Below are 27,455 nucleotides of genomic sequence, written 5' to 3'. Positions count from 1 at the left end.
AAGTAATAGGCCATCCTTTCCAAGATTAGGTTATAGAAAGATTGTGACTTGCTCTTTAAAAAAAAAAAAATTGGGGGGCGCCTGGGTGGCTCAGTGGGTTAAGCCACCGACTTCGGCTCAGGTCATGATCTCGTGGTCCGTGAGTTCAAGCCCCGCGTCGGGCTCTGTGCTGACGGCTCAGAGCCTGGAGCCTGTTTCAGATTCTGTGTCTCCCTCTCTCTCTCTGCCCCTCCCCCGTTCATGCTCTGTCTTTCTCTGTCTCAAAAATAAATATACGTTAAAAAAAAAAAAAAGAAAAAAAAATTTTTTTAAATGTTTATTTCTGAGACAGTGAGAGACAGAGCATGAGCGGGGGAGGGGCAGAGAGAGAGGGAAACACAGAATCCCAAGCAGGCTCCAGGCTCCGAGCTGTTAGCACAGAGTCCAATGCGGGGCCCGAACTCACAAACCGTGAGATCACGAAGTCGGTCGCTCAACCGACTGAGCCACCCAGGCGCCCCGTGACTTGTCTTGACGTTCTCTCTACCTATCTTGCTCTGAGGGAAGCTGGCCGCCATGTTGTGAGTTGCTCTATGGAGTGGCTCCTAGCAGTAGCCAGTGAGGAACTGAAGTCCTTGATGTGATGGCCGGGGAAGAACCAAATCCTACCGCACCACACGAGGGGGCTGGGGCGCAGATCTCCTCCTGGTCAAACCTTCAGATGAGAGCACAGTTCTGGCTAACACCACAACTGCAACCTCATCAGAGACCTTACGGCAGAGGATTAGCAAGCCACACTCAAGATTCATGCCCCACAGAAACTGTGAGATGATTTTTTATTGTTTTAAGGCACTGAGTGTTTGGAATAATTTGTTATGCAGCAACAGGTAATACATCTTGTTTCTCCTACCTTTGGAGGAGGATGAGAGCATTAGTGCTGGGGCTGTGTCTAGGGCTTGGGGTTGGTTGGTTGGCTGTGTGGGGGAAGGCAGATGTCAGGGCTGACTAGGTCTGGAGTTGGGCCAAGTTTTATTCTTCCTAGTTGTGCCCGAGGGCTCCACCTGGGGCGCATGTGAAGCCCAGAAATCTTTTTAATAGAAATTTTTTACGATGCAGACTTTAAATATTAACAACAGTGTAAATATCCACATACCTACCACCTCATTCACTATTTTTGTTTTACTGAATATTTAGTCCACATAAAAGAATATTTATTTATTTATTAAATGTTTATTTTTGAGAGAGAGATTGCACCCAAGAGATGGGGAGGGCAGAGAGAGAGGGAGACAGAGGATCCGAAGCAGGCTCCGCACTCCCGATGCAGGGCTCGAACCCATGAACCGTGAGATCATGACCTGAGCCGAAGTCGGACGCACTGACTGAGCCACCCAGGGGCCCCTAAAGAAGAACATTTATAGTAGAATTTATGTACAGTTTAAAGAATACCGTACAAGGATACAAGGATACCCACTTAAGAAAAAGAACGTTATTGTTACTTTTGAATCCGCTGCGTATCCCTCCCTGATTCTTTGCCTTTCTCTTTCCTTTAGAAGGAAATGTTCTGAATTTTGTGCTTGTTATTCCATTGGTTCTCTTTATAAACCTGGGGGTACAGGATGGTAGCCATTAGCTACAGATGATAATTTAAATTTACATTTAATTAAATAAACATCCAGTTGATCAGTCATGTTGACCATATTTTAAGCACTTAATAGCCACCTATGTCTAGTGGTTACCATACTGGACAGCAAAGTTCTAGAGTATTTACACCATTGCAGAGCTCCATTGGACAGCTCTGCCCTCCACAGTATGTTGTCTAGTTTTGCATGTTTTTGAACTTTACATAAGTTGCATCATACATTGAGTTTTCTTTTGCAGCTAGCTTTATTTTATTTGTATTAGGTTCTTGACTTTCACTCATGTGGCTATCTATAATTATAATTCATTTATTGTACCATACACCTACTGGGAATATGACACAATGGGTTTATCTATTTTGGAATCCAGTATCCCTAGAAGGCATTTATGACATCACTCTTTCTTAGATTTGTTGATATTTCTAGGCCAAGTGGTTCATCTGCACCTTTTTTTTCAAATTGTCGCCAATCTCCAAAAAATATTCCAATGTATTTATTGAAAGAAATCAACATATAAGTGCATTCACTCAGTTCAAACCCATGTTGTCCAAGGACCAACTGTACTTTCTCTGCCTCTGTGGCTTGTCTTTTCATTGTCTTCAAGTTGTCTTGCACAGAGCAGAAATTTTTAATTTTAATGAAGTCCAGTTTATCGATTCTTTCTTTCATACATAATGCCTTTGGTGTTCACCTAAAGTCATCACCAAATCCAAGGTCATCTATGTTATTCTCCTATGTTCTAAGACTTTTATATACTTCTGTGTTTTACATTTATGTCTGTGATCCATTTTCAGTTAATTTTTGTGAAGGATGTAAGGTCTGTGTCTAAATTTTTTTTTTTCATGTGGATGTCTAACTGTCTCAGTACCACTTGTTGAAAAGACCATCTTTGCTCTCTCGTTAAAGATCAGTTGACTATATTTGTGTGGGTCTAGTTCTGGGCTCCCTGTTCTCTTCCAATGAAGTATTTGTGTGTTCATTTTGCCAATACACCCTGTCTCCATTACTGTAGCTTTATAGTATTGTCTTGAAGTCAGGTACCATTAGTCCTCCAACGTTCTTCTTCTCCTCCAATATTGTGTAGTCTATTCTGGGTCTTTTTACTCTCTGTATAACCTTTAGAATCAGTTTGTTGATATCCACAGAATGCTGGAATTTTGACTGAGCTTGCACTGAATCTATAGACCAAGGTGGGAATCCTGACAATATTATCTTTCTGTCCATTAACATGGCATATTACTTAGTTCTTTGATTTCTTTTATCAGAGTTTCGTAGTTTTCCTCATATAGCTCTTATACATATTTTTGTTAGACTTATACCTAAGTACTTCATTTTGGGGGCCGGTTAATGTAAATAGTATTGTATTTCAAATTCCAGTTGTTCATTGCCGGTATGTAAGAGAGCAATTGACTTTTGTATATTAACCTCGTATCCTGCAATTCTGCTGTATTCACTTATTTATTCCAGGAGTTTCTTTATTGAATCTTTTGGATTTTCTGCATAGATAATCATGTCCTCTGCAAATACAGTTTTATTTCTTCCATCCTAATCTGTATACCTTTCATTTCCTTTTCATATTTCATTAGCTAGGACTTAACAGTACAATGTTGAAAAGCAGTGGTGAGAGGGGACATTTTGCCTTGTTCCTGACTATAGTGGGAAAGCTTTGGGAGTTTCTCCGTAGTAAGTGTGAGGATAGTTGTAGGTTTTTTAGTAGATGTTTATCACGTTGAGGAAGTTCCCCCTCTTGTTTACTAGGTTTTGTGTTTTTTTTTTTTAATTCAGGAGTGTTGAATTTTGTCATATGCTTTTTCTGCATCTATTGTTATATGATTTTTCTTCTTCAGCCTGTTGTGATGGCTTAGTTTTATCTTATTTAAATTTTTTTAAATTTTATTATTTTATTTTTTTTTTTGAGAGAGAGAGAGAGAGAAAGTATGTGTGTGAGCAGGGAAGGGGCAGAGAGAGGGAGAGAGAAACCCAAGCAGGTTCTGTGCTGACAGCAGATTTGCTGACAACAAATACTGATGTGGGATTTGATCCCATGAATGATGAAATCATGACCTGAGCTGAAATCAGGAGTCAGACCCTCACCCCACTGAGCCAGGCAGGTGACCTGTGATGGATTGATTTTAAATTTTTTTTTTTTTCAACGTTTATTTATTTTTGGGACAGAGAGAGACAGAGCATGAGCGGGGGAGGGGCAGAGAGAGAGGGAGACACAGAATCAGAAACAGGCTCCAGGCTCCGAGCCATCAGCCCAGAGCCTGACACGGGGCTCGAACTCACGGACCGCGAGATCGTGACCTGGCTGAAGTCGGACGCTTAACCGACTGCGCCACCCAGGCGCCCCGATGGATTGATTTTAAAATGTTGAACCAGCCTTGCATCCCTAGGATAAATACTACCTGGTCACGGTCTACTACAGTTCTTTTTATACATTGTTGGATTTGACTTGCTAATATTTTGAGAATTTTTGCATTTGTGCATGAGAAGCATTGTTCTGTTTTCTTAGAATATCTTTGTCTGGGAGGCACCTGGATGGCTCAGTCAGTTAAGCGTCCGACTTCGGCTCAGGTCATGATCTCGCAATTTGTGGGTTTGAGCCCCGCATCGGGCTCTGTGCTGACAGCTCGGAGCCTGGAGCCTGCTCCGGATTCTGTGTCTCCCTCTCTCTCTCATGGGTTTAGGGTAACTCATGAAATGAGTTAGGAATTATTTCTTCTGTTTATACCTTCTGAGACAGATTGTGGAGAATTGGTTTAATTTAGTTACTATAATTCCTTAAGTGTTTGGTAGAATTCACCAGTGAACCCATTCAGGTATACTGTTCTCTATTTTTTTAAATTTATTAAAAAAATTTTTTTAATGTTTAGTTTTGAGACAAAGAGAGCGCGAGTGGGGGAGGGGTCAGAGAGAGGCGGGGGGATGGGTCAGACTCTGAAGCAGGCTCCAGGCTCCAAGCTGTCAGCACAGAGGCCGACACGGGGCTCAAACTCAAGAACAGTGGGATCATGACCTGAGCTGAAGTTGGTCGCTTAACTGACTGAGCTACCCAGGCGACCCTATTTTTTTAAGTTTATTTATTTTGAGAGAGGCAGTGCAAGTAGGGGAGGGGCAGAGAGAGAGGGAGAGGGAGAGAATCCCAAGCAGGCTCTGCACTGCCAGCATGGAGCCTGATGCGGGGCCAAATCCATGAACTGCAAGATCATGACCTGAGCCAAAGACAGATGCTCAACCGACTGAGCCACTCAGGTGTCCCAGTCCTATTTTGGAAGGTTATTCATTATTGATTCAATTTCCATAATAAATAGAGGCCTATTTGTCAATAAATTTCATATATATATAAAAAAAAATAAAAAAAAAATAAATTTTAACTCTTTAAAAAAAAAAAAAAATAGAGGCCTAATTCAGATTGACTGTTTTTCCTTGCATGCGTTTTGTCAGATTGTGCCTTAAGGAATTGGTCCACTTCATCCAGGTTATCAAGTTTGTTGGCACAGAGTTGTTCAGAATATTCCTTTCTTCTTTCTTTTAATGTCGATGAGTTCAGTAATGATGTCCCCTCTTCCCATTTTAATAATAATTTATGTGTTTCTTTTTTTCTTAACCTGTTTAGAGTCTTCTCAATTGTATTGATCTTTTAAGAGAACCAGCTTTGGTTTCATTGATTTTCTCCACTGATTTCCTGTTTTCGATTTCACAGATTCTAATTTTTATTTTTTTCATCTGCTTACTTATAACTGAATCCAACAATGTCTGTGTTTTGTCCTTTTTTTGTGACTTGTTTAGGATGTACTTTATATGACTTAAGAAATCCTTCTATAAGTTAAGGTTTTAAAGGTATTCCTTACATTGTCTTCTAAAGGTTTCATAGTTTTTGTCTCCTGTATTTAAGTTTTCCATCCACTTGGAATTGATTTTTGTGCATGGTGTGAGGTATGCATCCGATTTCCATTTTCCTATGTGAATAACCAGTACTTCTAGCACCCCTTACTGACTTTTTTAAACTTTTTGTATGGAAAAATCATACATGTATATATACAAAAATAGAATAAACCCGACAATTATAATTTCATGGCCAATCTTGCTACCTTTATATCCCTATCTACTTTCCCCCACCACCAAAATTATCTTGAAGTAAATTCCAAAAATTATGTACTTTTATATATAAACATTTTTTATTCAAAAATACAAGGAATTTTAAAACATAATTGCAACACCAATATCACACTTAAAATAAGAATTCTTTAATAGCAACCCATTAAATAAATCCAGCATTACCCTGATACCCCAAAACAGACAAAGACATTTTAAGAACATAATACTGCAGACCAATATCCCTCATGAATGAAAATCTTCAATAAAACATTAGATCAAGTCCAGAATTAATAAAATGATTATACATCGTGACCAAGTGATAGTTCTCCGGAGAATGCAAGACTAGTTCAATATTAGGAAATCAATTAATAAAATCTATCATCTAAACAAACTAATAAAGAAAAGCCACATGGGGTGCCTGGGTGGTTCAGTCGGATAAGCAACTGACTCTTGATTTCCGCTCAGGTCACGATCTCACAGTTCGTGAGTTTGAGCCCCACGCGGGACTCCACACTGATAGTGCCGAGCCTGCTTGGGATTCTCTCCCTCTCTCTCTCTCTCTCCCTGCCCCTCCTTGCTCACTCGTGCTCTCTCCCAAAATAAATAAATAAACATTTTTTAAAAAGCCACATGATGAGGGGCACCAGGGTGGCTCAGTCGGTTGACTGTCCAACTTCGGCTCAGGTCACGATCTCGCGGTCTGTGAGTTCGAGCCCCACATCAGGCTCTGTGCTGACAGCTCGGAGCCTGGAGCCTGCTTCGGATTCTGTGTCTCCCTCTCTCTCTGCCCCTTCCCTGCTTGTGCTTTCTCAAAAATAAACATAAAAAATAAATTAAAGAAAAAGCCACATGATGATATCAATGGATGTAGAAAAAGCATTTGATGAAATTCAACATCTGTCCTTGATAGAAAAAATCTCCTGGGTTAGGAACAGAAGGAAACTCTCCTAACATGAGAAGTGCTTCTATAAACAAAACAAAACAAAACTCCTACAGCTAATATTATACTTCATGTTAAAAGACTGAGTGGTTTCCCCCTTAAGACTGGGAGAAATTAAGAATGAAAGAGGTCCACTCTTACTAATCCTATTTAACACTGTACTAGAAATCCTAGGCAGTAAAATAAAGCAAGATAAGCTAAAGGCATATCGGTTTTAAAGATATAAAACTATCTCTATGCACAGATGACATTATCTACATTGAGCCCACTCCTTCTGTCCCCAGGGCCCCAGCAATCTACAAAACAACCAACCAACCAACCAAACAAAACGCTCCTAGAATAAGTGAATGTAGCAAGGTAAGGGGACACAGGGCCTCTTCCTATATCCTAGCCAGGAACAATTGGAAACTGAAGTTTAAACATTTTAAATTGCTATAAGAAAAAAAGAAAAAGAAGTAGTAATTAGGTATAAATCTCACAAAATACATTCAGAGTCTCTATGCCAGAAGAACAAAAACAAAAGGGAAGGGAAAGAAGGAAGAAAAAAAGAAAGAAAATCTAAGGAAGAAAACTGAAACAGGTTTAAATAAATGGAGATATATTGTGCTTATGCACTAGAAGCCTCAGTATTGTTAAGGTGTCAGTTCTTCCCCAATTGATCTATATATAGGTTAAATACAACCAAATCAAAACCCAGCAGGATTTTCTTTTTTTTATAGATATAGGCAAGTTGATTCTAGAATTTATATAGAAAGGCAAAGGGACCAGAATAGCCAAAGCAATTTTAATGGGGAAAAAAGGAAAAACAAAAACTAAAACTCGAAGAATTCATACTGATTTCAAGACTGACAATAAAGCTATAGTAACCAAGGCAGCGTGGTTTTGGTGAAAGGATAGACACATAGATCAATGGAACATAGTCGTTTGAAACGAATCCTTTGAAAAAATTTTGGACTTATTTTAGTGCCTAATATATGGTTCTCTTTTTATAAACACTCTTATGTGTTTGAAAAGAACTACTTTTAGCTTTGTATTCTACACCAAATTTCGATTAGAAGATGCACATTTTTCACGTTTAAACATCTCTGAAATCAGAATGATCTGGCTCTCGAGGGCATCTCATACTTTCACTGGCGGTGGTTTTTCTTCCTTATGGGTACTTGAGATAATAGGGTGTCTTACTATCAATGGTGGCTTATGATTGATGAAATTCAGTATATTAGGTCAAGCTTTTTACTTGTTCAAATCAATGTCTTTACTGATTGTTTTCATGTTTGGTTTTTTTTTTTTTTTTTTGGTATCACTTATGAGAGGGATGTTAAAAACTTACTAAGATTGTGTATTTTTCTTTCTCATTATCTTCCAACATTTTAACATCCTGATCCTGTATTAGTATGTGCCTACAAGTTCAGATGTGTTTTATCTTCCAGGTGAATTGAATCTTTTATCATTTCATAATGACCGTCTTTGTCCCAATATTTTTTTCTTTAAAGTCTATTTTGTCCAATATAAATGTAGCTATATCAGTACTTTCCTTTGGCTAGTATTTGACTGGTATAACTTTTTCCATATTTTTCCTTTCAACCTTCTGTATCATGTTTTTATTTTTTAATTAAAATTTTTTTTATTGTTTATTTGGGGGGGGGGTTGGGGAGGGACAGAAAGAGAAGGAGACACAGAATCTGAAGCAGGCTCCAGGCTCTGAGCTGTCAGCACAGAGCCTGCCGTGGGACTTGAATTCATGACCCATGAGATCATGACCTGAGCTGAAGTTGGACATGTAACCAACTGAGCCATCCAGGTGCCCCTATTGTAATTCTTTTAATGTTTTTGAGGGAGACTGCACCCAAGTGGGGTAAGGGCAGAGGGAGAGGAAGACACAGAATCCGAAGCAGGCTCCAGGCTCTGAGCTGTCAGCACAGCTGTTATTTTGTAAATAACATATAGCTGGATTTTGTTTTCTAATTCAACATGGCAATCTTTAGTATTTAACTAAAACACCCGTGCATTTACAGTTATCATGGTTACTGATGCATAAAGATTTCTACCATTTTACTTTGGGTAATTTGTCCTGCCTGTTTCTTTTCCCTCCTTTCCTGTTTTCTTTTGGATTGACGAGTGTTTTCCATTAAGTATAGAATTCTAGTTTTTTTGTTTGTTTATTATTTTTGAGAGAAAGCACACAGAGAGAGGGAGACAGAGACTCTGTGATGATGGCGGACAGCCCAATGCAGGGCTTGAACCCACTAACTGTGAGATCATGACCTGAAGTTGGACAGTCAACTGAGTCACCCAGGCGTCCCTAGATGTTTTACTATTATGTACAGTGACATAGAGAAAACCAGAGTGCTCTTTTGTCGTTTCCCCAAGTAGTTTGAGCTTGTGAAAGACCATGTTTCATTTTTTTTTTTTGGTATCTTCATCAAGCACAATGTTTTGTACAGTTAATTCATAAAAATTGCATTTGATTACTTATGATGGTAAAGAGTAGTGGGCAAAAAAGGAATGTGGCCTTTTTCCTTTTTGAAATTCTGTCTACATCCATTTTTGTTTAGCATTTTGTAAACTTAACCCAAGTGTTACTTGCACAATGTTTCCTTAATTAAAAAAAATTTGGGGGCAGGGGCAAGCATTTTTTTCCCAGATGTGATATTAAATATCTGTTGCCAGTGGAAAAAAATCTTTGATGCTGCTTTTTCCCCCCAAAACAACATATTAAATTACCATAGATAAAATCCCAAATTTTCTTTGGTGTTCTTGACCTTTCATTTAGAGAATGGTACATCAGTAAGGTATCATTTATGAACTTCTAAAAGAGACACTATCTTCTAACGTGTTATTTATGGATTCATGTAATAAACATAAAAACGTGAATAGGGGCGCCTGGCTGGCTCAGTCAGTAGAATCTATGACTCCTAATCTCAGGGTTGTAAGTTTGAGCCCTATGTTGGGTTTAGGGATTACTTTAAAAAATAAAATCTTAAAAAATAAAAAACATGGACCCGAGGGGGGAAATTGGATTAGGCTTCAGAAAATGATCTGAAGTAAAGATAACTAAAACATTAACATTTATTATTATGAATGGTAGGTGTATAAGGATTTTGTGTTAAACTTGTGTAGTTTTTTATACAGTTTTAAGTTTGTAAAACTGTGATTTTAAAATGGAGGTTGCCATCTAGTGGACACGTTTAAGTAGAACTTTAAAAATCTTTGTAAAGATACAATGGAACAAAGCTTTTTTTTTTTTTTCAACGTTTATTTATTTTGGGGACAGAGAGAGACAGAGCATGAACGGGGGAGGGGCAGAGAGAGAGGGAGACACAGAATCAGAAACAGGCTCCAGGCTCTGAGCCATCAGCCCAGAGCCTGACGCGGGGCTCGAACTCACGGACCGCGAGATCGTGACCTGGCTGAAGTCGGACGCTTAACCGACTGCGCCACCCAGGCGCCCCTGGAACAAAGCTTTTTACATTTCTTCAACAACACAGATACGAAAGAAGGTCCATTCTGGTGGTTAAGACCACAAACTTTGGAGTTGATCCACACCTAGGTATGAATCCTAGATTTGTTGTACAAGTAGAGACTACTGGGTTTTTTGGTAAATGAGATTAGTGCCCTTTTATTTTTAAAATTTTTTAAGTAAACTCTACACACCCAACACGAAGCTTGAACTCACAACCTTGAGATCAAGAGCTGCATGCTCCTTCTACTGAGCCAGCCAAGCACCCCAAGACTATTTTTTTTCTTTAAAGAAAGTTTTTAATGTTTATTTTTCAGAGACAAAGAACATGAGCAGAGGAAGGGTAGAGAAGAGAGGGAGACACAGAATCTAAAGCAGCCTCCAGGCTCTGAGCTGTCAGCACAGAGCCCGACGAGGGGCTCAAACTCACAAACTGTGAGATCATGACCTGAGTGAAGTCGGACACTTAACCGACTGAGCCACCCAGGAGCCCTTTTTTTTAATGTTTATTTTTGAGAGAGAGAGAGACAGAGCGTGAGTGGGGGAGGGGCAGAGAGAGAGGGAGACACAGAATCTGAAGCAGCCTCCAGGCTCTGAGCTGTCAGCACATAGCCCGATGCGGGGCTCGAACTCCTGAGCTATGAGATCATGATCTGAGCCGAAGTTAGACGCTCAAACAACTGAGCCACCCAGGTGCCCCAAGACTACTATTTTCGATTGAATGGTCAGATATTATTAGGTTTAAGTCTCAGATCCCTAATTATTAATACTTCTATAATCTTAGGCAAGTTAACAAGCTCACAGGATGACACAGATATCTACATTCCACAAGAGTTGTAACACTGCCTCATTCATCACTTTCCCTAGTAAAGCTTGACATATAAGAGGCCTTTAATAAATATCTGAACGAATGAATGAATGAATGAATGGCTTTACTTTAATACAGCTTCTGGGTACATTTACTAAGCTTGCTGCACTCAGTAGATATTAAAGAAATGGTACTACTGTGTATATGATGTATATAGGAAACTCTGAATTTGTAACAATTTAAGCTTATACATATTTACATAAGTTACCAGTTAAAAACTGTTATATATACTTATGGAAGGCAGCAAACTATATCTGTCAGTTTTAAGGAAAAGGATTCCAATCATGAAATAATAAAGACTTGATCTCTAACACCTGTTTGCTACAAAGAAACTTACACTGACACAAGGGGACAGAGTTATCAGAATGGGTCTTTTAAAAAAAATGTTAGGGACACCTGGGTGGCTCAGTGGATTAAGCATCAGACTCTTGGTATTGGCTCAGGTCATGATCTCACAGTTCACGGGTCCCATCCTAGCTGACAGTGCAGAGCCTGCTTGGGATTCTCACTCTCCCTCTCTCTGCCCCTCCCCAATTCATGTGCGGGTACTCTCTCAAACTTGAAAAAAAAAAAAAAAGTTAAATGGCCTAGGCCTCCTCTAAATGACTATCCCTCAAGACTCTTGCCAGGGGTGGCTGGGTGGTGCAGTCGGTTGGTTAAATGACCGACTCTTGATCTTGGCTTAGGTCACGATCTCACAGTTTGTGGGTTGGAGTCTCGCTTTGGGCTGTGAGCTGGCATAGAGCCTGCTTGGGATTCCCGGTCTCCTCTGCCCCTCCCCTGCTCATGTGCATGCACGCTCACTCTCAATAAACAATAAAAAAATTCTTGCCAAACTCTGCCTAGGATAGGCTTCTGAATTCCACAACCTTGAGGTAAGCGTTCCTTTGTTTTATAGTAAAAACCAGCAGTAGTTATTAAAAATAAAAACCTGGGGCGCCTGGGTGGGCTGTCTGTTAAGCATCCAACTTCGGCCCAAGTCATGATCTCATGGTTCGTGAGTTTGAGCCCTGCATCGGGCTCTGTGCTGACAGCTTTCTCAGGGCCTAGAGCCTGCTTCGGCTTCTCTTTCTCTCTCTGTCCCTCCCCCATTTGCACTCTGTCTCAGTCTCTCAAAAATAAATAAATGTAAACAAAAATAAAAACCTGTGTATAAAAAATGTAATTAGAGTTTCATATACTTTGACATTGTTTCACTATAACCTGTGACTTTTCCTTTAAATCAAGCCCTTGGTCAAATTTCACTCACTTTATATTGTTTTTACAGCATCTTTTCTGGGAATTTGAACTGCCATTAAAACTATGTAGTTACAAGCCATAAACACTTATTCTTATATCATTTCTATGTCCATGTTTTTTAACTGGAGAAAAACACAGATTTAAACAGTAACTTCAATGTAATAATTGCTAAATGAACCAAAACACGGTTGATCCTTAACCAACACAGGTGTCAAATGCATGGGTCCACATATACATGGATTTTTTTCAGTAACAGTACTGGAAATGTATTTTCTCTTGTGATTTTAGTATTTTCTTGAGCTTTATTCTAAGAATGCAATATATGACACATGGAACATATAAAGTATATGTTGACTGTTAGTGGTAAGGCTGCTTCTGGTCAACAGGTTTGTATTAGTTCTTAGGGAATCAAAAGTTGTACATTGATTTTTGACTGCAACAGAAGTCTATGCCCCTGACCCCTGCACTGCTTAAGGGTCAACTATAGTTAAGATTTGCAAAGCTCCAACAGGTGCCATTCATAGTACAGTAAAATTAAAGGGGTATCTTAATTTATATACTCAAGACTGTTGATGGGCAATAATTATTTCCATAATAAACTGATAATATATGTAAAATAGAAAACTAAGCCAATGAAATAATTTCACTGGCCTATTGAACTTTTGGAGTGTAATTTCAGGTTTGGACTATAATCACTTTTAAGATTTCATAAGCCCCTTCTTGGATTCAAGTTAGAAAAACCTCTTGAGGGTCGCCTGGGTGGCTCGATGGGTTAAGCGTTCCACTTCAGCACAGATTGTGATCTCAGTTCATGGGTTCACGTCCCACGTTGGGCTCTGTGCTGACAGCTCAGGGCCTGGAGCCTGCTTCGGATTCTGGCTCCCTCTCTCTCTGCCCCTGCCCCACTTGTGCTCTGTATCTCTCTCTCTCTCTCAAGAATAAACATTGGGGCGCCCGGGTGGCTCAGTTGGTGAAGTACCCAACTTCAGCTCAGGTCATGATCTCGTGGTTTGTGAGTCTGAGCCCCACATCAAGTCCTGTGCTGACAGCTCAGAGCCTGGAGCCTGCTTCAGATTCTGTGTCTTGCTCTGCCCCTCCCCTGCTTGCTCTCTCTTGAAAATAAAAAATAAACCATTAAAAAAAAAAATTAAAAAACCAACCTCTTGAAAGATAATCTGGTATGCATTTATGGATTCAGTAGTAGCTTGCTCATGCCTGTTACATATTGCTAGCCTAACTTGATTTAGTTGAAAGCAAGGCCCTACACCAGAAGTCTGCAGGCAGTGTTAAGTTTATAAATGTTTGTGGATGTCCACCTGTTAAGGCATTAAAAGCTAAAGGATCTCTATGGCAGCCAAACATTAACAAATACTCTCTTAAAATCTTGTAAAATACCCTATATATAATGTAACCTTTTAAAATACTCTTGGTATAACACACTGACCCCATACCTCCTCATGTTCTTCGGGCCTAATGGGCCTGAGACTCTTGGCTTCATATCAAATAATAAGTGATATAAGTAATCCTACTGGTGATCAAACTTTTTTTTCTTTTCATAAACTGCCAAATCAACAGAGTCTCATTTAAAAAATACTGTTAATGGAGTTTTTCATTAAGATTACACAAATTTTGGGGCGCCTGGGTGGCGCAGTCGGCTAAGCATCCGACTTCAGCCAGGTCACGATCTCGCGGTCCGGGAGTTCGAGCCCCGCGTCAGGCTCTGGGCTGATGGCTCAGAGCCTGGAGCCTGTTTCCGATTCTGTGTCTCCCTCTCTCTCTGCCCCTCCCCCGTTCATGCTCTGTCTCTCTCTGTCCCAAAAATAAATAAACGTTGAAAAAAAATTAAAAAAAAAAAATTACACAAATTTGTCAATTGTGTTGAGATTTCCACATTACAGGTTCCTTAACCATAAACAATTGCAGAACAAAAAAATTAGCTACTTTTAGTTTATTATAATTGGTTCTGACTGAATCAAACACCTAAAGATATCCGCCCTTAAAACAGGCTGTGTAGGGGCACCCAGGTGGCTCAGTAGGTTGAGCATCTGACTCCGGCTCAGGTCAGGATCTTGCAGTTTGTGAGTTTGAGCCCCACGTCAGGCTCTGTGCTGACAACTCAGAGCCTGGAGGCTGTTTCAGATTCTGTGTCTCTCCACCCCGTCCCCACTCATGCTCTCTCAAAAATTAATAAACGTTAAAAAAAATTTTTTTTAAAAACAAGCTGTGTAGACCAGAATTTTAAATTTATCCTCTATTTTAAAACTAGAAAGGTCCTGTAGTTAGTATAATTAACAGAATGGCCATCAGGAAGCTTGCTGTTCACATAACAATATATTTTACATTCAGCAAACTTAATTTTATCAAATATCCTTTAATTTCACAGACAACAATATGATACATATTGTGTAAGAAGCGCACAATAGTTCTGCAGTACAATTTCAGAGTGTATACAAACTGGAATACAGAGGTTAAACACTGGGGTACGGATGGCATTCTTGAGCTTTGGATAAACTGCATACAAAACTTGCAATTCAAATATTAGCCAATCTGGAAACTTTACTTCTCATAATATAAAAACGATACTTTTGAGATGCAAAATATTTTTTTTTTACTAAACTATATAAACATTTAAAATAATTAAAAACTCAACTTTAGAATTTATAAAGATTAGCTATAAAAATATATCGGCAGTCACTTCTCTTAGAAATGTACCATTCACTACATTACAAAATAGTCTCTAACATAAAATTGCCTTAATAACCATACGATTTTAGAATCTGATAAACCTTACATTAAATTGATTATAAAATCCTCTTGGAAAACTTTGGTATGTATCTTCAGAAGATTTTTAAAAAATACTCTAATATCTCAAGGGCCTGTAAACATTCCATTCTATTAAAGCACAACAGAATAGGTAATGTATATTCAACTGCATACAGAATATAGAATCAAAAAACAATTTATTATATATTTGTAGAAAATCTCCATTCCCAGAGTAACCAAAAAACAAACTATTTAAAAGTATCAAACTTTTAAACAGAAGTTCTCTTTCCATCCTGATAAAAAATGTTACAAAATCACCATACTCCATTCATGTACCTTAAATGCCTTTGAGGACAAAGCCTCAAAAACAGTTAAACCCAAGTCTCAAAACCCCTCTCAAGTCCAAGAAACAAACTTTAAAAAACCCATTTCAATGATCTGACGATAGAACAAGTATACATAATCAGAACACATAATTTATATATTTAGTTATGTATTAGCTTTTCTATTTGTAATTTAAAATTTATTGGCAGAAATAAAACACTCACGCGCGCGCACACACACACAAGTGAAAAAGGTAAATTTTAGGAAACAGTAAGAAATGCAAACCTACAGGGTAAACTGCTTTTAAAAATAATTTACCAAATTTCATCTTCTCTGGCATTTTTGGGTTATTGTCATTTAGGAAATTCAAATTGGTGTGAGAGCTCACTTCCCTCTTCTTGAGTGGGTTTCATTTTTCCAGGGCTTCCACCTGTGCTAGTGACTTCCTTGAGGTCATTTTCCACTTTATCTTCTGTCACCAGATCTCTTGCATAAGATTATCTTTGAGTTGCAAAAGCCTAAATAAAAAGCTTCATTTTTGACCTTTTAATTTATAAAACTCCACTAAAAAGAAATCCATCTAATTTTTAGGCAAGTCTGCAAAAATATTTTCTTTCTTAATCAAACACTTTTATGAGAATAAAGATCCTTCAAAGTTTTTAACTCTTCTATTAGAGTTTTATTTTGATTTTCCAAGACTGCAACTCGATTTTCCAGGCATTTCACATATTCTTTCTTCTTTCTGCGACATTCTCGAGCAGCTTCTCTAAATATAGGCATTAAAAACCAATGTTAGAAAAAAAGTTCACATTCTTTAAATGGTAAATGCACCTCAGTAATCCTCCCTGGTCATCTCTCTACATCTCTACAGAACCAAAATACATAGATCTTAAGTGCAGAATTCAATCTGTTTTGGCAAATGCACATACCTATATAACCCCCACACTTATCAAGACATAGAACTTCTTTGTTGTCTCAGAAAGTTGCCTCGAGCCCATTCCTGGTCAGTCCTCTCCCCAAACAACTAATGTTCAGATTTTTACCACCACAGATGAAGATTTTCCTATTCTAGAACCTCAAATAACAGAGTCATACAGTATGCACCCTTTTGTCTGGTCTCCTTTCACTCAGTATACTTTTGAGGCTCATCGATGTTGCTTCGAGGTGGTTTGTTCCTTACTGTTGCTGAGTGTATTCCATTGTGTGACCATCACCATAGTGTATTGATCTATTCCTTGGGGCTGTTTCTCATTTTAGCTGCTATGCATGTTCTTAACACCAGTTTCTTTGTGAGCATATGTCCCAAAACCAAGGAGTGAAATTTATGGGTCCTCTGGCTTTTGACACTGTTTCTTCAATTTTTATTTAAGTTTTAATTACAAACAGTGCTTGATACTCAGTTTTGTAAATGTCCTCTTAGATTATTTCTGTGAAGTCACATACATGTATCCCATATGTAGAGAGGTATTATTTTGAGTATTTTTTATATTATGTACTGTAGGTATTATCTGCAACTTGTTTTTACACTGTTTTATTTTAATGATGTTTCCAAGTAGGTATAGACCCTTGTCATGTATACTTTATTGTTAATTCATTTTCATCCCTAACTACTAGTGAGATTGAACATCTTTTCAAAAGCCTATTGGTCTTTTGGATCTTTTTTTTTTTTTTTTAATTTTTTTAATGTACGTTTATTTTTGCGACAGAGACAGAACATGAACGGGGGAGAGTCAGAGAGAGAGGGAGACACAGAATCCGAAGCAGGCTCCAGGCTCTAAGCTATCAGCACAGAGCTCGACATGGGGCTTGAACTCACGGACCGTGAGATCATGACCTGAGCCGAAGTCGGACGCTTAACCAACTGAGCCACCCAGGCGCCCCGGTCTTTCGGATCTCTTATGTAAACTGCCTATTCATACCCTTTTTCCATTCATACCTTTTCCTGTTTTACGATGAGAAATTATAAAGACAACCTAAGAACTCTGTGTGCATTATACATATTAATCCTTTATCTGTTTTTATATTATTTCCTTTTTAAAAGTTTATTTTGAGAGAGGAAGAGAGAGAGAGAGTGCGAGCAGGGGAGGGGCAGAGAGAGAGAGGGAGAGAGAGAACCCCAAGCAGGCTCTGAGCTGTCAGCATGGAGCCTGACACGGGGCTCAAACCCACAAACCATGAGATCATGACCTGAGCTGAGCTGAAGAGTCAGATGCTTAACCAACCAAGCCACCCAAGCGCCCCTGTTTTTATATATTATTTTCTAATCTATCATTTGACTTCTCATATTTTTATATCTTATACCATAAATGCTTCTTTTTTAGTCTTTTTCTTGGCTTAGGTTAAAATTCCATGCACTGTATATTTCTCTCTTAATTTTAAAGATAATTTTATTGCTTAATTTTTCACAATTAAGTCTTTAATCCATTTGGAATTACTTTCATATGTGATATAAAATAGAGGAGTCTAATTTTCTTTCAGATGCGGTGTCAGTTAACATTTATTAAATATGCCACCCTTTAGAAGTACTGTACTTAACTAGCATAAAAAGCTATTTCTGGGCTCTATCTTGTTTGCTAATGTTATTGTCTGCTCCTGTGCTGATACCAAGTTTTGATTACAGTGGTTTTAGAGAGTATGTTTTAATGCCTAATGGAACAAGTAACCTCTTCCTGTTCTTGACCATTCTAGAACACTTTTTTCTTTCATGTAAACTCTCATCTTATGTTGTCCAATTCCATGGAGATCTAAAGAGGTTCTAGTTTGAATCACATTAAATTTATGTGTATTTTAGGGGCACCTGGGTGACTCAACTGGTTAAGCATCTGACTCTTGGTTTTGGCTCAGGTCATGATCTCATGGTTTGTGAGTTTGAGCCCCACATTGGGCTCTGTGCTGACAGCGTGGAGCCTGCTTGGGATTCTCTGCCTCCCTCTCTCTCTGCCTCTCCCCTGCTCATTTTCTAGTTTTCTCTCAAAATAAATAAACTTAAATGTGATCTTCCTATTGAGTTTACTAAGGGTTTTAGGATTTTTTGCCACTAATGCGAATATTACTCCCCATTATTTTCAAGATGGTAATTCATAGTAGAAAAACTTACTAAATTTCCTTATAAATCACTGTAATTAAAAAAAATTATTATGATATACTATGCACACAAAAGACTGTATGTAGTGTAATGTTATGAAGCATAATAATAAATAAAATGAACACATGTAAACCCAACACCTGATTTAATAAGAGAACATATGATCTATACTGTTGAAGAAATTTCTGTGCTATTTCCTGATTCCCTACCCCTGCCTCTTGCCCGGAAGCAATTACTAGCTTCAATCTTTTACTTATTTTCATGGTTTCAGTAATATTTATACATCTCTAAATTGTATATAATTTAGTTTGCTTATATTCTAAAAGTTATTTTAACGTTTATTTTTGAGACAGAGAGAGACAGAGCATGAATGGGGGAGGGTCAGAGACAGGGAGACACAGAATCCGAAACAGGCTCCAGGCTCTGAGCTGTCAGCACAGAACCCGACGCGGGGCTCGAACTCATGGGCTGTGAGATCATGACCTGAGCCGAAGTCGGCCGCTTAACCGACTGAGCCACCCAGGCACCCCTAAAACTTATTTTAAAATATGACACTTTATGTATTCTGTTACAACTTGTTTTCGCTTAACTTTATTTTCCTAATACTTATTCATGTTACAGTGATCAATACACATGAACACTATCAGATTGAATAAAGACAACCAAAATTTATGTGTCCATTCTGTTACTATTTAGGTTGTTTCCTGATTTTTGTTGTTGTGAACATTTTTATGCATACTTCCTGCAAAAGTCTCAGTCACATACACAGAGTGAAACAGCTCATAGAGCATATCCAGGTCAATTGTACAAGATAAGGCCAATTAATCCAAAGTAACTGTACCAACTTTCACTGCCATAGGCAGTCTCTGAGTTTCACTGTTTCAAATCCTTGCCACTTCCTGGTTAGACTTTGAAGATTTTTGCCAATTGGGTGGGGATAAATGGTAACTAAATGTGTGGTACTAATTTGCATTTCTTTGATTACTGATTGATAAGGGTGAATAATCTTTCATACGATTAACCACTTGTGTTTTCTGAGACATGCCTATTCATAGATTTTGCCAATTTTTCTTCCATTAGGTTGTACTTAATAACTTAGAAGTATTTTTGGTTTTTTCTAACAAATCTTTTTGTTGTTGTTAGATATGTTTCAAGTATCTTCTATAGGGTTGGAGCTTGTATTTTCACTCTATAGATGAACAGAAATTATTAATTTTAATGAAGATTCATTAATCTTTTGTGTTAATGTTTGTGGGAGGGGTGTGCATTGTTTTAAGTTATCTTTCCCTAATCCTGAAACCATAAGATTATATATTTTCACTTAAAAGTTTCAAAATTTCATCTTTCACATTTGTGTCTTTAATCTCTCTGCAATGATTTTGTGTATGGTGTGAGGAAGAAATCCAGTATTTTTTCATTTATCAATAATTATCCTAATACCATTTATTGAAGAGTCCCTCCTTTCCCCAATAATCTGTCCTGTGTCCATGGATCAGTTTCTGAGCTATTTCATTGGTCAATTTTTTTTTTTTTCCTCAATGCCACTATCACATTATTTCAATTACCACAGCTTTAAATAAAACTTGATATCTCCTCACCTTATTCTTGTCTGGAATATTTTGGCTGTTCTTGGCCCTTTACTCTTCTATAAATTTTAGTATCAACTTGTCAAGTTCTTCAAACAACCTGTTTAGGTTTTGATTGGAACTGCATTGAATCTATGGATCAATTGGGGGAAAAATAGTCATCTTTATAATACTGAGTTTCCATATCTATGGACATAGTATTTATTTCTCCATTTTATTTAGATCTTCCTTAAGGTCTTTCAAAGACATTGTACAATATTTTTCATAACTGTCCTGGAGATCTTTTGTTGTTAGATTTCTTCTCTGATATTTTGTTGATAACATAAATGGTGTCTTTTAAATAATTATTTACCAAACCATTACTGATGTAAAGAAATATGATTTTTGAATACTGGTGTTATATTTAGCAATGTTATAAATTCATTACTTCTAATAATTTTTCTGTAAGTCCATTTTAAAAAATAGGCAATTATATAAAAAATAGTAGGTAAGGATTTCCTTTCATTTAAATCCTCATAATACCCTCTGTTCTTGTTTTACTACTAAATGGTTAAAGGTTTCCAGTACAATGCTGGTTATTTTTCAAGCTTTCTAATACTTTGTACATGATCTCCTGGATATTCTAAGCAGATGAATATTTGCTACGGAGAGCGATTTTATTTTTTCTTTTCCAATTTTTATCATTTTTATAGTCTCTTGATCTTTGATGATTTTCAAGGACACCCTTTTTTTTCTTTAAATCTAGTAGACAGATAACTGAAGGCTTTACAAAAGTTGTTCTGTTGTGTGCTCTTTCTGATGACTCTTGCTCCTGAAAGGTAGTGCAGTATTATCGAATATCTAAGTCTTTGGACTCTGAAACCTGGACCCGTGTGTTTAAATCCTACCTCTACCACTTACTGAGTAGTTTAACCTTGGGCAAAGAAATTAACCTAAGCCTCAGTTTCCTCATCTCAGAAAAACTGGAAGTAATATTATATACACCTCAAAGATTTTTGTGAAAATAACATAAAGGCTTGGCACATATGATGATGGAGGCCTAATTCCTTGGACAGTCTGTGATTTTTCAACTTGTATTTGTTAGAACTCAATGTATGGGAATTTGTTAAAGGCTGTGTTAAGACTGCTTTCTTCCAAAAAGTTGGGGAACTATGGACCCAGACCATTTTTAAATTTCAGCTGACTCTTGAACAACACGGGTCTGAACTGTGTGAGTCTACTTATATGCAGATTTTTTTTTAATATGGTACCATAAATGTATTTTCTCTTATGATTTTCTTAGTATTTTTTCTCTAGCTTACTTTGTTGTAAGAATACAGTATATATAACTACATATAACATAAAAAATATGTGTTAATTGGCTGTTTATGTTATCAGTAAGGATTCTAGTCAACTCAGTTTTTGGGGAGTCAAAAATTATAGATTTTCAATGGCATGGGGTGGGGGTCAGCGCCCCAACGCCTCCATTGTTCAAGGGTCAACTATGCTTGGGTCTTGACTTCATGAAGAATAACAATCTCTGATCCAGTTCCCCCAGGCTGCACAGACCCCAGGTTTTGCCCCTAGTCCCCTCTGCATACCAAAGCTATACCAATCACAAAGATATGAATTTATTTACAGATTATACAGGGGTTGCTTCAGTGCTTATGAACTTCATGGTCTTGTGCTTCTGATTGATTCCTAACCTCAATAGATATCTCTTACTTCCCTGGAGGCTCATCCAATCATTTAAAAGGGTGGTTTTTATATTTCATCAAGCTTTTAATAATATTACATAGCGAGGTTGTATTATCAGAAAGAGAAGCCTCATTCACGTAATTCTTAACATATCTTTTGGGTATCCTAGGTACACAACCATATCATCAACAAAAAAACACGGCTCTTCTTTTCTAGTATTTACATAACTTATTTCAGATCCTGGTCTTATTGCATTTGTTGGAACCTCCAAGACAACGGACAATCCCTGCCATGTTACTAAGTTCATTACAATGATGCTCGCTCTTAGTTTTTAGTAAAGAAACATTTTATCTTGAAGTAATTAAATGCATCCTTCTGGTCCTTGTATGATCATTTTTATTGCTCTAGAAAATCATCCTTTTATTCTAATTTTCTAACTTAGAGGAGTTAAAAACAGAATCCTGTAATTTTTTAAATATTTGTTTTATATGTGGGTATCTACCCTTTTTGATTCCTAATATAGTCTTTATTAGTGTCCTTTCTTTTTTTTCCCCTTAAACTCACTACAGAAGGGTACCCATTATATTCTTTTTCTCAAAGAACTGGTGGTTTTCATGGCTGATGTACATATAGCTGATACAACTATGTTTAAAATACATTTAAAATGAAAGTAAATGTTTCTGGAGGTTAAATCACTGATATATATTCATGGGTAAAATTCATTTTTAGCATTTCTGTGTCCATCAGTTTTTTAGGAATTCTTTCCTCTTCTGTCAATGGCAAGCAGCAAATTATTATTTTCATTTAACTTTTGTCAGCCCAGCAAGAACAAAATATATTGTTTGAAAAGCTCTGCTTAATAGTACTATTCAAAAGACAAAATAAAAATGAAAGAACTCTAGGTCATATATTAAGTAAAGAGATTGAGCAATGGGATCCTTTGGAAATGAACTAGATACAACATAACACTCAGTAAAATAAAGCTCTCTTTTTTTAAAGTAAGCTCTATCTACGGCCAGTGTGGGGCTCAAACTCACAAGCCCAAGATAAAGTTGTGCTCCACCAACTGAGCTAGCCAGGCACCCCAAACGCTCTCATTTTTAACTCACAATTCCAGTTAACACCTGGTTACGTTTTGAGATTTACAGAAACGTTACCCATTCTGGCAGCATAATTTTACCACCTACCTGTTTTTCATCAACCTTATTTCTCTCTTCAGTTGGGGGTCATCTGTCTTAGATGTCTGAGATGTAAGAGTCACAGGAGATGTCATCACCACAGTCTGTGGCAGCGAAGTAGCTGAAGGTGTGGTACGGATCTGATACGTCTGCATATCTCCTGATGCAGCTGTGTGGTCAGAAGAGTGAGTTAATTCCTAAGTGTCTTTGAAAGTACATTGGGATGTTTTCCACAGACACTTAAACATACTTACTTTGTACAACCACCTGGTTGCTGGGCACAAGTATTTGCTGTCCATCAGAGGTCTGTGCATATTGGAGAATTGTTGTCCCTTGCTGAGTACTGCCTGAATTTGTCATGGTTAATGTTTGAAGTCCCTGTACTCCATCTGTGCCTGGGCTGGCCAGTTGTAAGGCTCCATTTGGGGCAATGGCAACTTTAACCAAAGAGAGAACATAGCTATTGTAAGGCTGTACAATACACTAATTGCAAAGGATTGGTGAAAAAAAACCCAGCCACTACTTATTAAAACAGGTCTGAATGCAGTTCCACTTGGTAACTGTTAACTACTTTGGGTGAACTATATGTAAAAGAAATAAAATAAATAAAATGGCATTTCTTTATAAAATTTTATAGTTCAGGTGCACTAATCTTAAATTTAGTCTCAAACTGTAGATTAGTCAAAACACATTATGGGCTCAATGGAGCACTGCATGCTAATTGCTAATGCTGTCACAGCAGTTCTGGAACATTAGGCGAGGGTACCAATGGCTAACTTTTAAAGGAAAAATCAGTAGAAGGAAACATTAACACACTGTGTATTTTTATTCAAAAGAAGCATTAAAAAGATGATAAGCTTAAAAATATTTTTGAATAGATTAAACGGGCCTATGCCTATGGGAAAATTTTTAAGAGGATAAAAGGTTACATAATGAAAACATATATATCTTCATACTTCGTTTCTGAGCTCTGCTGTCTAGGGGTAACCACTATTAAATTGTACTAAATGTTATTTACTTAAGTGATATTTTAAAAATGTAATCTATTCAAGTTACTTCCTAGTGAAAATCACCAATAAGGTTGTCATGAGAAAGAGGTCACATTACTATGTGCCCCACAGCATTTTTCAATGAGATATATATATATATACATATATATATATATATATATATATATATATATACATATATATATATATAATGCTTGTTTATTTTGAGAGTGAGTGAGCAGGGGAGGGGCAGAGGGAGAGAGAGAATCCCATGCAGGCTGTCAGCGCAGAGCAGAAGCCCAACGCGGGGCTCGATCTCACAAACTGTGAGATCATGACCTGAGCCAGATGCTTAACCAACTGGGCCACCCAGGTGCCCCTCAATGAATTATACTTATGTTAATGCTTTCCTCTCAAACCTTACATGAAACACCCATAAGATATGACCAAATGGAAAACATTTTACCATTATGCAATCCCACGTAATAAATCCCCCTCAGAATCTAATGCCTCATCTCTGTGCCCTCTTATCAGATTATAATTATGCAACTTTTTTTCTCCTTTTATACTCTGGGTACCAGGAAGCCAAAACACACTTATCTGAATGTATGTTTTAATTGAAAATATTTTTTTTCAGGAGTATATAATTATCTCTCATCCACTACCACACAACAAATATTCTACATACTTTAATTTATATGACTTTAGAAGTAATGACAGTTTAAGATTTTTTAGATGCAGACATTTGTTTTAAACTTATATTAGCAATTGTTTTCAATCGCCTTCTCTCCAACACATGTTATATATATATACATATATATAAATGTAAATATATAAGTAAAATAAAAAGTCCTATTCTCTATCCCAATTTATTCTACTGGCCACCCCACACCCTTATTCTGGGGTAACCATTTTCGATGTACATCCTCTTCCTAATCATTTCCTATGTTCATACAGACTGATACATTAACACACATCAAAATGTGTATCCATACACACATATGTATACATTTTTTAAAATGTTTATTATTTATTTTTGAGAGAGAGACAGAGCGTGAGCACTCAGGCACCCCTAAAAAATTCTTTAAGAAAAGTAGCATATCAGCACGTTAAAAATTATGACATATTAATATGGCTTATTCTAAAACAATTAAAATTAGGAATTATGAAAACTACATAGAAACTTAGGGAGATATTTCATATGTTATAATTGAAATAAGTACAATTCTTTTTTTTTTTTTTTTAATGTTTATTTATTCTTGAGAGAGACAGAGACGGAACATGAGCAGAGGAGGGGCAGAGTGAGAGAGGGAGGCAGAATCCCAAGCAGGCTCCAGGCTCTGAGCTGTCAGCACAGAGCCCAATGCGGAGCTAAAACTCACGTACTGCAAGATCATGACCTGAGCTGAAGTCAGACGCTTATTGACTGACCCACCCAAGCACCCCGAGAGATACATCTTTTGATGTTAAACATATGTAATAATACAGAATTGTTTTCATTTTTATAACCTATCTTCCTATTTTTAACATGTATATTTATCTGGTTGAATCTACTCTAAATCTACACTGATACGGTAGCCATTAGTCACACAGGACTATTAATTAACTGAAAGCAATATAAGAAATTCAGTTCCTCAGTCTCACGAGCCACATTTCAAGTGCTCAACAGTCACACATGGCTTAGTGGCTACTATACTAGACAATGCAAATATAAAACATTTTCAGCAAGGAAGTTCTATTGGATCATGCTGTCTTAAACACCAGTTTGAATTGTATTTATTTTGGGGTGTCAGTTAAGTGTCCACCTTCAGCTGTGGTCATGACCTCATGGTTCGTGGGTTCAAGCCCTACATCGGGCTCTGTGCCGACAGCTTGGAGCCTGGAGTCTGCCTCAGATTCTGTGTCTCCCTCTCTTTCTGCCCCTCCCCTGCTTGTGCTCTGTCTCTCTCTCTCTCAAAAATAAATAAAAACATTAAAAAAATTTAAAACAAAGAAAGAAAAAGATTTTTGAAAACAGTAATGGATGTGTATGGAAAGAAAAATCAGTTTTGTTTAAAATGAAAGTGAACTTCTCAACTGCCTCTGATCTTTGTTCCCAGGTCTCCTTCCTTGCAACCACTGTTCTCAGTTTCTTATGTGTCCTCACTGAGGTGTTTTTTACATATTCTTTAAATAACTTATTCATGACAAATTTACTGAAAGCTTACTATGCGCCAGGGCCTCCAGGCCAAGAATACAGCTGTGAACAAGACAAAGTTCTTTCTCTCAGGGAACTTATCTTTGGGAACAGATCATAAATAAACTGATCTATAATTATGTATAATCTATAATTAAATATGTACTTTTTAATAATTACATATAAATGCTATGAAAAATGTAAGAAAGCTAACTAAGGAGAGCACATTTTAATGAAGAGTGGTCTCTTTGAGAAGTGACACTTGAGCAGAAGTAAGGATGTAAAAGCCATCCACATGAGACTCTGGGAGAAGAATGTGCCAGGCAGTGGGGTGACAAGCCCAAATATCCTGAGGCAGAAACAAGTTTCATGTTGGAGAAATTCCAAGAAAGTCAATGTTGCTAGAATGCTAGCCAGTGGCAGATGAGATTGGAGTTTGGTAAGTGAGGCCAGATCTTGAATGGAACTTAGCCTTATAGGACTTATTCTAGGGGTGATGGAGAGTCACTGGAGCAAAAGTGGTGTGATCTAATGGACAGTTTAAATAAACTGCTTTGGCTGCAGTATGGAAAACGAGAGCAAGAATGGAAGCAAAATGACCAAGTGGATGTGCACTGCAGTAATTCAGATAGGAATATAAGCCAGGGTAATGGTGGTGATTGGAGGTGTGAGACGTGAGGGGACGGGACACAGATTTTGTGGCAAGAGTCAATTAGACTTGAACAGGAGTTAGGAATGGGAGGAAAAATCCTCTACAAATGGACAGCACAAAGAATTCCATGGGGTGATGAAATTATATCTTGACTGTGGTGGTTAGACAACTCCATGCATCTGTCAAAACTCCAAAGTAAGCATCACTTACAAGCTGTGTGGTAACTTTAGGGACATTGTCTAACCTCTCTAAGGCTCAGTTTCCTCATAAATTGATAACTGTCTACCTCACAAAGTTGCTGTAAGGAGTAAATGAGATAAGGCTGAAAAGGTATTCTGCATTATTTTGGGCTCAAAATGCTAACCCTCAACTAATTATCCTCACTATTAAAGCATGACAATCTTTCTATACACCACTTCTTTAGCGTTTGTGTATCCATCATGGAAAAACGTATTCCTATACGTACTGTACTGTCCACTGCTAGTTTGATAGATGGGAGTTGGAACAGACATAGAAGTGACAGCAGAAACTCCAGGGTTTTCTCCGTCTCCTTTTCTGCCCCGTGTATCTTCGGAGGATAGATCTTTCAAAATTTTTCTGTGAAAAATAAAACTCAATTAATGCTGGTAATGAGGACAGCTTTATAAAAACAAACCGCCAAACCTTTTTCAATCTCAGGTTAGAAGTACAATAATCTACTAGACATTTTAACTGTTTTGTCAAGGAGCCACTCAGTTCAGCACAGACTACTGTAATGATGTACTGCAGGCGAGTTATGCTTTAAAGTTTATGGCTCCTGGA

The 27,455-nt window shown here is 37.5% G+C and overlaps 1 protein-coding gene across 7 annotated transcripts in view; it reads right to left on the bottom strand.

The window, feature by feature from the left end:
* LOC124502440 (cyclic AMP-dependent transcription factor ATF-1) overlaps positions 1-27,455 on the bottom strand; it is a 116,994-nt gene that overhangs the window by 22,206 nt on the left and 67,333 nt on the right. For 5 of the 7 annotated variants that reach the window (XM_047067103.1, XM_047067105.1, XM_047067104.1 and 2 more), the window contains 3 exons: positions 27,121-27,251; positions 23,092-23,274; positions 22,847-23,006 (listed from right to left, as the gene is read on the bottom strand). In XM_047067103.1, coding sequence (XP_046923059.1) covers positions 22,847-23,006; positions 23,092-23,274; positions 27,121-27,251 — 474 coding nt within the window. Of the gene's footprint in view, positions 1-14,575; positions 16,078-22,846; positions 23,007-23,091; positions 23,275-27,120; positions 27,252-27,455 lie in introns of those variants that run through there. The other 2 variants (XM_047067106.1, XM_047067107.1) reach the window with 1 other exon arrangement.

This window comes from Lynx rufus, unplaced genomic scaffold (assembly GCF_022079265.1).
Source record: "Lynx rufus isolate CCGP_SWC_20201006 ecotype Redwood Valley unplaced genomic scaffold, mLynRuf1.p SCAF_7, whole genome shotgun sequence".
Taxonomy (NCBI): domain Eukaryota; kingdom Metazoa; phylum Chordata; class Mammalia; order Carnivora; family Felidae; genus Lynx; species Lynx rufus.
The sequence above is the reverse complement of the archived record's forward strand: the minus strand, read 5'-3'. Positions and strand labels throughout refer to the sequence as shown.